Source organism: Coregonus clupeaformis, chromosome 40 (assembly GCF_020615455.1).
Source record: "Coregonus clupeaformis isolate EN_2021a chromosome 40, ASM2061545v1, whole genome shotgun sequence".
NCBI lineage: Eukaryota > Metazoa > Chordata > Actinopteri > Salmoniformes > Salmonidae > Coregonus > Coregonus clupeaformis.
The window spans coordinates 34515267-34526860 of NC_059231.1; the positions used below are offsets into that span (position 1 = coordinate 34515267).

Consider the following 11594-nt stretch of genomic DNA (forward strand, 5'->3'; position numbering starts at 1 on the left):
GACATGTACTGGCTTAAGCAGGGGGACACGTCTGGCACTGCAGGATTTGAGTCCCTGGCAGCGTAGTGTGTTACTGATGGTAGGCTTTGTTACTTTGGTCCCAGCTCTCTGCAGGTCATTCACTAGGTCCCCCCGTGTGGTTCTGGGATTTTTCCTCACCGTTCTTGTGATCATTTTGACCCCACGGGGTGAGATCTTGCGTGGAGCCCCAGATCGAGGGAGATTATCAGTGGTCTTGTATGTCTTCCATTTCCTAATAATTGCTCCCACAGTTGATTTCTTCAAACCAAGCTGCTTACCTATTGCAAATTCAGTCTTCCCAGCCTGGTGCAGGTCTACAATTTTGTTTCTGGTGTCCTTTGACAGCTCTTTGGTCTTGGCCATAGTGGAGTTTGGAGTGTGACTGTTTGAGGTTGTGGACAGGTGTCTTTTATACTGATAACAAGTTCAAACAGGTGCCATTAATACAGGTAACGAGTGGAGGACAGAGGAGCCTCTTAAAGAAGAAGTTACAGGTCTGTGAGAGCCAGAAATCTTGCTTGTTTGTAAGTGACTAAATACTTATTTTCCACCATAATTTGCAAATAAATTCATTAAAAATCCTACAATGTGATTTTCTGGATTTCTTTTTCTCAATTTGTCTGTCATAGTTGACGCGTACCTATGATGAAAATTACAGGCCTCTCTCATCTTTTTAAGTGGGAGAACTTGCACAATTGGTGGCTGACTAAATACTTTTTTTCCCCACTGTATATGCAAACATCCTTACTAATTTAACAATGTTTGGTTTATAGGGTTTCATCAATGACTGAGGATGTTTTACCAGTAGGTCAATAAGACGACACAAGTATGATTTATGTACAAAAAAGGGATTTAATTGAAATGTTTGAATAAAAAAATAGCATCTCCAGATCTCTATCGTTCATGCCATACAGCTGAACTGAAAGAGAATATCTAACACCAGGCAAGCCACATAGATTCATCATAGTCACTAACTAGAATAGCCCTATCCAACCCAATAGCCATACGTGTCAATGGAGTTCAATGCATGGGGACAGCACACGTGTAATGTACCCCAAAAAACAGTTGTACTTTTAGATTAATTCAATCCAACATTACCACAGATAGGACTATAAAAAGGAGTTCAACAACATTCATAGCTCTTCCAAATGTAAGTAAACCTTGTTTTATTCCCTTTAACATCAACAACTTCAGTGCATCCATCTACAATCTAAAAATAAATCATGTCAAAGTGTAAAAAAATATCAGTACAGGAATGCAAAACAAAAGGCCATGTAAAGATATGCAAAATCTGGATTTTTCACTTTCTCTTAAACATCGACAATAAATAAATAAGCCACAAGAGTGAGGAATGTCTACACGTTCTGAATAAATTAAAAGCATGGGAAGAAGAAAAGAAAAAAACTGCCCAATATTTGTATTGAAAAATACATAACTGAGTCCATGAATATTGCATTGATTGTGTATTTCACACTTAAGCCATGGTTACGCCAGTCCAGGGCAGGAGCAATGTAGTGCCAGCAGTGAGATGGGTGAAAGGCAAAACATTAAATTAAAATATATTTCCAAGGGGCTAAACACACAGATATAATGTAGTTTTAATACACATTCAGAAATGAAATGATCCGATTTTGAGAAATCCAAACAACTCGAGGCTGTAGTATGAGTGAGCAGCTTAGTAAGGGGGCGCAGTGTGAGTAAGTTGCATTTCAAGTATTCCATGGTCAACAGTCAACTGCCCCCCCCCCCCCCTCATCCCCTATTTTATTATCCCTAAGCATGCTGGGTGGTGTAGTTTACCACACTGTTATGAGGAAGACAACTAATCTCCATCATGACAGGGTGGGAAACGTACAAACAAACCAGCCAGAAAGGGTTATAACCCAAAAAAAGTTGTGACAAAAGCCCCCAAGAAGCAGCTTTCAAAAAGGCACTCCAAATCAAAACATTTAAATAAAGTATTCTCCAAGCTCTATGAGAGCAGCCATGTCTGTCTGAATAGGGGGCTTTAAACCAGATGCATAAACCAGCCTCGTTATAACAAATTAGAAAATAATAAAGCACAAAATAAATAGTCACTGGTAAAGACCGCCCAAACAGCAAATGTTCCACATTAGGAAACAATTAATAAGTTATAAAAAATTAAAATTAAAGATAAAAAGGAAGAACAAACCGTAATAAATTATAATAATTCTCTACAAAAGGAAACAATAATTCTGCCAGCCCAAGCCATGGTGGGGCATAAGGACCAGAGTCCCCCCTCGTGTCCATTCTTTCCTCTCATCCCCTCTTCTCTCTTTCATAGGCTCTCCTTGCTGGAGCTTGTGCTAGATGATGTGTCCGTGTCGATGGTCCTCAGCCGGATGTCCCCATCCTCAGGCTTGGAGGACATCGACACCTCCCCAGCCAAGCGCATCCACTGGTGGTCCAGGATCTGTTCCAGAGTAGGCCTGTCTGAGGGCCGTAACGACAGGCACCACTTGATCAGCTGCTGGCACTCTGGAAGGAGGGAGAGAAAAGGGGAAAACATGGATGAGTATTTTTCTTTTGTGGGAGAATCTCAAGAAGGAGATAGAGAGGGGTATAGGAACACACAGAAATAAATTAAATAGGAAGTGTTCAAAGATTAGAAATGAGTGTTAAGCAATGTATGTTTATGATTGTAGGTTTTATATTGTAGGTAGTACACACCATTAGACACTCTCCTCCTGAAGTACAGTCTCCCCTGGAGGATTTCCTCGTCTTGCTCAAAGGGGATGTCTCCACAGACCATGTCGTACAGCAGCACCCCTAGCGACCACACCGTAGCTGAGCGCCCGTGGTATCTATGGAAGCGGATCCACTCTGGTGGGCTATATACTCTTGTACCTGGAGAGAAAAGGGGGGGAACGGGGGGGACGGGGACGGGTGATTAGTGATGTTTTACTTCTATAATAACATCAAAACAGTTTATTTGGGGCATTTCATGTAAGAATAATAACATAAATAGGTCTATATCACAATACTGTTGGATTTTGTAAGATATTATAATTGATGGATATTTAAAAATAGTCTGATAATGTCTCTATAAAAGGCCGAACAAGGGAAGTGTAATTCCATCTAAAAAAGGCAAGTGTAATTCCATCTAAAACAAGGATGTTATACCAGCGTTAAAAAGCCTTTGTCTTTTTCACAACAAATCTCTATGAAACTGGTTGACCCGCCTCACTCCCTTCCCTCAAGGCATGAGTAACTTGGATACCAAACAAAAACTCGAGTGCTCAATGTGAGCCATCACGTGACATGAATCAGCCCAAGCTCAGGTTTCACAACAAACAGATGTTACGTGGCAGCTGGCCCAATAGCCATTACCTAAAGGCTTTGAAATGAGCATTTAATGTAACATAACAGACAGTTATCAACATATACCAATAACCTATTTTACTACACTAGTGTGTTATATTATTGACTAATATGACATAATTTATAGCACCTTTATAAATAACTACATAGTGACAAGCAAAATGAATAAGGATCGGCCTATTTATAAACATTTGCACTCCTAAACCTCGCTGATAACGTTACTGCCCGAAGGAAAACTCGGAGGTACCAAAAACAAACCACTGCGTCACAGCGTCGTGTGGACACACCCGCCAATACAGGGGGATGAGAAATTACCAGCCGACGATCTAATAAGGCGAGTAGCTATCTATACTATCAAAGTCTCTATACTATCACTATCAAATTACTCTAATCTAACGAGTAAACAAAAAAGTCTAAAATAACCAGTCAAACAAATATTGCTGAAAGCAAGTCACGGGTCAGTGCATACTATCACGCGCCTTAAAAAACAACAAAACCAGAAAATACAACAGTGCAATTGTTGGCCTACGCATTGATACAGGGTAGGGTACGTACCGTCAAAGTCAGTGTAGACTGTGTCCTTGAGAATCGCCCCTGAACCAAAGTCAATAAGCGTGAGGTCCCCCGTGTGTAGGTCTACAAGCAGATTTTCATCTTTGATATCTCTGTGAACTACCCCGCTGCTGTAGCAGTGGCGGACAGCCTCCAAAACCTGACGGAAAAATCCCCTCGCAGTCTCCTCATCCAAAGCGCCCTTCTCCGTTATGAAATCGAAAAGATCCTTGACCAGCTCCGGTCGTTCCATAACAATCAACCAGCCGTCTGGTCGTTCATACCAATCCAGGAGTTGTATAACCCCTCGAAACGAAGAACTGACTTTCTTCAATAAAATAATCTCCAAAGGCACCATCACACCACTCTGTAAGAAAATATGAATCACAAATGAGTTGAGTGACCTAGAATCTATTCAATTATCAAACAACGACAACTAGTATGGGTGAAAAACAAACCTGAGTGGTAATACTTACAATAGTGCCCCATTCGCTCACACGCTCCTTCGGCACATGTTTCACTGCAACCTAATTTCGGGAGAGAATTTTTTTTATACATTAGATACATTGTAGCAACAACGAAGTAAGTTAGTAAATAACGATGAGATCAAATAACGATGAGATGCCTGATGGCGCCATGTGCCGAGATCAAAACATTATTATTCTTACCGGTGCTTCATCGGAGAGCCGACTACCGGCGTAGACTGTGCCGAATCCACCACTGCCCAGCACGGATCCCACTGTGTAAACCTTTTCGAAAGGCTCCTTTTCCACTTTAACTGGAGAAACATCAAATTGAGAGCAGATAAGCATACACGATAGCCTTGTCTTTCACACTGCACGATAGCCGGTCGAGTCGCAGCCGTTGACTAGCCTTTGTAGACAGTTACCACTACTAGTTAGCTATATGTTTGCTAATAAAAACCGGCGATGGCGTGCATATCCACGGCACGAAGCCATTTAAATAGCTCCACGCACAGGGTTTTAGAGTTAGTTAGTAAAATACAATTATTATTTAATTATAGGAAGCATGAATGACTACAACATAAAGCTAGTTCGCTAAACAGTGCAGTTTCAGGCAATGTACAGCACGAAGAATGACAGCGGGTTCATACCTGGCTGGAGCTGTATTTTCACCGGTAAATGGTCCATGCTCGAAGGGTTGTAAATGTGCGAGAATGAGCCAAACTTTGACAACAACATATTCGAACGGAAGACGGACGAAATTCTTGTTTATCTGAAAAGGTAGATTCCGATCCAATCCTATGTAAATATGATTGAAAAGGCTAACGTAGCGATGGACGCGGCTAGCTACTAAATCCAGTGTGCCAACTCCAACCGCACCGTCTCTGTCTCAAATAAAATGCCGCTTCGTCCTTTTCCAGATTAGAAACACCGTGTACAACGAGAATCTTGTATCTTTATTCCTGCACTTGGAAGATTAGAGTCTCTTGAAGTACTGAAGAAAGGACACTTGCAGAGCTGTTACTAGTAGTAGCAATTGAAGAAGGTGGTAAGAAATCCAAGAGACTGTGTTGATATCACGGAATGTATTCACTGTCTGAGCTTTGGCGCGGTCTTTCCGTACCTCTTCTGTAACGCCAATATTTTGACGAGTGGAGGATGGTTATGTCCCTCCGCAACCGAAAGACTACTCGGTATTTTCCTGGAATTTGTTGTTATATCCGGCAATAATTAATTGAAATGTAGATGAATTAATATGATGATTCATACAATATAAAAAATAAGCATTGTGTAATTTCTCAGATCTAAGGATATGTATACACGCACTACTTTCTCATAGTACGAGACGCCCCAAGGATCTCTTGCCTAGAGGATTTGCGCTGTGTTCACTAGAGACCTGGAGGAATCTTCTTCAGTGGGATTTATCGGCGGTTGGCATCCAACATTATGGTGCATTACCGCCATCTACCGTACAGGAATGTGGGCCAGAGACAGGGAGAAACTAAATCCTACCTTCCAACCCCGTTTCTCTTAAAAAAGATAACAACATATTTGAGACTATATCTAATGACGTTCTGCTCAATATACTCTTTAAATTAATTTCCTGTATACCCTTCTCCCTCATACTGCCCACACTGTAGCAATACATGCTCCACAGTCTCTATTTCCTGACAATAATCACACTTTCCTGATGGATGCTTTCCTATCACGTTTAATGTCTTATTCAACTGGCTGTGTCCCACCCTTAATCTAGTAAAAATAGCCTCCTCTCTTCTGTCCCTTCCTGCAGTCCTCCCCTCCCCGACTTTCCTCTGTACTTGAAATAAATGCCTTCCCTTATTATTTCTATTCCACTGCTCCTGCAATCTCTGCACCATCACTGTATATATCAGTCTTTTTGCCTCTGCCTTGCTCATTGACACTTCAACATCAACATCCCCACTACTAAGTGCTTGTTTAGCCTGTTCATCTACTGCCTCGTTCCCCTCCACCCCACATGGGCTGGAACCCAAGTAAATCTTATCTGAGGACCCATCTGTTTAATCCTGCCATGGGTTTGTAGCACCTCATAAAGCAGGTATTGTCTGCTACGTGAGCTAAAGGACTGGAGACTCATTAACACTGCACATGAGTCAGAGCAAATAACTATTCTGTCTGGCTTAACTTCCTCCACCCACTGCAGGGCCAACAGTATGGCCATCAGCTCCGCCGTATATACAGCCAGATGATCTGTAATACGTTTCCTGACTTCCACCCCACACTCCTGCACTACAAATGCTGACGCAGTACATCCTGTCCTTGGATCTTTTGAACCATCTGTGTAAATGGCCACAAAATCCTGATACACAGTTTCCAGACGTCTCTTAAAGAAATCAGCTGGATCAACCCCCTCCCTATCTTTCTGTAGTCTCTCCAACACTTCTAGATCAACTACTGGAGGCGGGAGTAGCCATGGTGGATTTACAGGAATAACTAACGTTGGACTAAACTCCCTTCCATACAGTCCCATCTCCTTCGCCTGTGTATTACCCACCCACCCAAAGCTCGTGTTCGGTCTTTGCTCATGTTCCCAGCATGCCTGTAAAATCCCTTTCGCAGGATGAGACACCCCATGTCCTTGTAGGTTGACCCAATAATTCATTGCCAGCTGCTGTCTCCTAATCTGCAACGGCATATCCCCCATCTCCACCTGTAATGCAGCCACTGGGGACATCCGAAACGCCCCACTACATATTCTGAGTCCTTGCCCCTGTATGACATCTAGCCTTTTTCCAGTGAGGTCCGGGCTGCCGAACCATATGCTATACTTCCATAGTCTATTACAGATCGGATCAATGCAACATACATGGTCTTCAATGAGGAACGCCCAGCCCCCCACTCCTTCCCCGTCAGCCAGCACATCACATTTAGCACCTTCTTACACTTTCCCACCACTCTCTCAATATGTTCTGCCCAGGTCAGTCTAGTATCAAAGTATACCCCAAGGAACCTGAAGGCCACCACCCTCTCCAAGTTTCTCCCATATAACCTCAAGCATACCTCATCTCCCACCTTCCTCCTGGTAAAGAACACTGTTTGAGTTTTCTCTACAGAGAACCTGAATCCCCACATTAATGCCCACCGCTCTACCTCATCAATTGCTTCCTGTACCTTCCTGACTATGTATGGCACATTTCTTCCCCTCTTCCATAAGGCACCATCATCTGCAAATAACGACCTCCCTATATCCGGCTGTACCTGAGCGTAAACATCATTGATCATGATTGAGAACAACAGAGGACTAATCACGCTCCCCTGCGGTGTACCATTATCCACCAAGTAGCTGCCTGATAAAGACTTCCCCACACTCACCTGGATAGACCTTCCAAACAGGAAGTCCTTTATCCAGGTGTACATTCTTCCTCCTACCCCCATAATATCAAGCTTGATTAACAACCCCTCCTTCCACATCATATCATACGCCTTCTCCACATCAAAAAAGAAAGCTACAACAGGTTCCTTGTTCACCTGAGCCTTCCTGACCTCTGCTTCTAAGCAGAGCACTGGATCCATAGTTCCCCTACACTTCCTGAACCCACTCTGATATGGTGTTACTAGCCCTCTGCTCTCCAGGAAGTAAGTTAGCCTCTCCGTAATCATACGTTCCATAATCTTACATACATGTGATGTTAAAGCTATTGGCCGATAGCTTGCTGGCTTTGTTGGATCCTTCCTGGGCTTCCAGATTGGTACCACTACTGCCTCCTTCCAACTGCCTGGTAGTTTCCCCTCATCCCATACTCTGTTGTACAACACCAATACCTTATCCAGTGCCTCATCACTAAGATGGGCCAACATAACATAGCACACCTCATCTTTCCCAGGTGAAGTTAACCCACCCTTACCTATTGCTCTTTTCACCTCTGCCCTGGTAAATGGTGCACTCAACGCATCATTTACATCCTCCCTCCTTTTCAGCCCTCCAGGATGCTCCTCTCTTGTGTTCTCTCTCCCCCTCTGCCCCTCCTCTGACAGATTTGCGGAGCTATGCACTTGGACAAATGCTTTGGCCATCATCTCTGCTTTCTCCTCATCTGTTACTGCCACATCCTCCCCACTCGTCAACACTGGATAATCCCACTCCCTTCTGATCCCACCCATCCTCTTAATCATCCCCCACACTTCTCCCACAGGTGTCGCCCTTCCAATGGTGTGACAGAACCGATGCCAACATGACCTCTTTGCCTGACGGATAGTTCTCCTCACCATGGCCTGGGCCTGCTTATACTGAATCAGATGTTGGAAGTTATGTGTCCTTTTCAGTACTCTAAATGCCCTGTTCCTAATCCTCACCATTGCCCCACATTCCTCCGTCCACCATGGGACTGCTTTCCTCCTCCTCCTCCCTGAACTCTTAGGTATAGCCTCAGTAGCTGCCCCCACTAACGCTGTTCTCACCCAGTTATTCATACTATCTACATACCTCTCATATCCACCCGAGCCATCACCTGCTCACTCAGTTCCTGAAACTGATTCCACTTTGCCCTTCCAAACACCCACCTGCCTTCTCCATCCACTAACACCTCATTCTCCCTCCGGCCTACTGTGCATACAATGGGGTAATGATCACTCCCTACTGCCGACTCCTCCCATACCTCCCACTCACATATTCCTGCCATCGCACTAGATACCAGAGTGAGGTCCAAGGCAGACTCTTTCCCTGTGGCTACATCAATCCTGGTCCCTCAGCCCCCCCCACATTACCTTACTTCTTTCCTGGCCCTCCACCCTCACCAGCACTTCCATTTCCAATATCTGACACAGATTATAGTAATTCACTACCACTAGCACCCCTCCTCTCACCCACACCTTCACCACCACATACTCCTGTTCAATACCTTTGCTTATCATCTTGTAGGGAATTCCTTGCTTTATGAAGGTGGCACATCCCCCCCCCTCCCCCTATATCTCGGTCCCTACGAACCACTACATATCCCTGTATGATAAACTCCACATTCGGTTTGAGCCATGTTTCCTGCACACAAATCACATCAGGCTTAGCTATCACATCAACATTGAACTGCTTGAATTCCTGCCCATTAGCCAACAGGCTTCGAGCATTCTATTGTAGTACTACCACCCTAACTAAGATCCAGTAATACATGACTCCACCATTGGCTGATTGAGGTAATCTCGAACCTCTTCCCATGTCAACCCTGTCATACTCAAATGTCTCCCAGCAGCTTTCACTATTAGTTTCATCCTCTCCGTTTTAGACTTTTAGGCTATTGATAGCTCCTGCTATGAACGTCACCATCTTTCTCTTTTCTATGTATACCATATCGCTGCCCACCTGCCCCGTAATCCCTGGTCTAGATGCTCCTACCCATCTCTCCCTTGAACCTGTATCTCCCTGGACCTGGACCACCCTCACTGCCTCAGCATATGACACCCTTCTCTCCTGGACCACCCTCACTGCCTCAGCATATGACACCCTTCTCTCCGCTCTCCGCTCTCACTTGTTACACCTCCACTGCCTTCTTCATAGCCTCACACCCACTATATGCCACACTATGAGCAACCCCACAGTTGCAGCACTTTGGTTGTACACCATCTCCACACTTCCCATACTCATGCTCTCCTCCACACCTGGCACACCTCTTTTTCTCTTTACAGACTGTTGCCACATGCCAGAACCTCTGGCATTTATAACATCTTAAAGGCTTCGATACATAAGTCCTCACATAATAACTAATATATCCTATTGTTACCTTATTTGGCAGTACCCGGTCCTTCAAATGTAATCCCTTGTTGCTTGCAATCTGTGTACAGTCGTGGTCAAACGTTTTGAGAATGACACAAATACTAATTTTCACAAAGTCTGCTGCCTCAGTTTTGATGATGGCAAAAAACATTTCCACTGCATTTCAGCCCTGCCACAAAAGGACCAGCTGCCATCATGTCAGTGATTCTCTCGTTAACACAGGTGAGAGTGTTGACGAAGACAAGGCTGGAGATCACTCTGTCATGCTGATTGAGTTAGAATAACAGACTGGAAGCTTTAAAAGGAGGGTGGTGCTTGAAATCATTGTTCTTCCTCTGTTAACCATGGTTACCTGCAAGGAAACACGTGCCGTCATCATTGCTTTGCACAAAAAGGGCTTCACAGGCAAGGATATTGCTGCTAGTAAGATTGCACCTAAATCAACCATTTATCGGATCATCAAGAACTTCAAGGAGAGAGGTTCAATTGTTGTGAAGAAGGCATCAGGGCATCCAAGAAAGTCCAGCATGTGCCAGGACCGTTTCCTAAAGTTGATTTAGCTGTGAGATCGGGGCACCACCAGTGCAGAGCTTGCTCAGGAATGGCAGCAGGCAGGTGTGAGTGCATCTGCAAGCACAGTGAGGCGAAGACTTTTGGAGGATGGCCTGGTGTCAAGAAGGGCAGCAAAGAAGCCACTTTTCTCCAGGAAAAACATCAGGGACAGACTGATATTCTGCAAAAGGTACAGGGATTGGACTGCTGAGGACTGGGGTAAAATCATTTTCTCTGATGAATCCCCTTTCCGATTGTTTGGGGCATCCGGAAAACACATTGTCCAGAGAAGACAAGGTGAGTGCTACCATCAGTCCTGTGTCATGCCAACAGTAAAGCATCCTGAGACCATTCATGTGTGGGGTTGCTTCTCAGCCAAGGGAGTGGGCTCACTCACATTTTTGCCTAAGAACACAGCTATGAATAAAGAATGGTACTAACACATCCTCTGAGAGCAACTTCTCCCAACCATCCAAGAACAGTTTGGTGACGACCAATGCCTTTTCCAGCGTGGTCCTCTGTAGCTCAGCTGGTAGAGCACGGTGCTTGTAACGCCAAGGTAGTGGGTTCGATCCCCGGGACCACCCATACACAAAAAAAATGAAATAATGTATGCACGCATGACTGTAAGTCGCTTTGGATAAAAGTGTCTGCTAAATGGCATATTATGATGGAGCACCTTGCCATAAGGCAAAAATGATAACTAAGTGGCTCGGGGAACAAAACATCTACATTTTGGGTCCATGGCCAGGAAACTCACCAGACCTTAATCCCATTGAGAACTTGTGGTCGATCCTCAAGAGGTGGGTGGACAAACAAAAACCCACAAATTCTGACAAACTCCAAGCATTGATTGTGCAAGAATGGGCTGCCATCAGTCAGGATGTGACCCAGAAGTTAATTGACAGCATGCCAGGGCG

The 11594-nt window shown here is 44.3% G+C and overlaps 1 protein-coding gene across 1 annotated transcript; it reads right to left on the minus strand.

The window, feature by feature from the left end:
- Window positions 1–1170: 1170 nt before the first annotated feature.
- On the minus strand, window positions 1171–5693 carry LOC121554964 (serine/threonine-protein kinase pim-3). Its single transcript, XM_041868698.2, has 6 exons — window positions 5030–5693; window positions 4584–4693; window positions 4392–4442; window positions 3919–4282; window positions 2713–2889; window positions 1171–2520 (listed from the first exon to the last, which is right to left on the minus strand). Exons 1-6 carry the CDS (start codon window positions 5115–5117, stop codon window positions 2321–2323), a joined length of 990 nt encoding a protein of 329 aa, XP_041724632.1. The 5' UTR covers window positions 5118–5693; the 3' UTR covers window positions 1171–2320.
- Between the last annotated feature and the right edge of the window lie 5901 nt (window positions 5694–11594).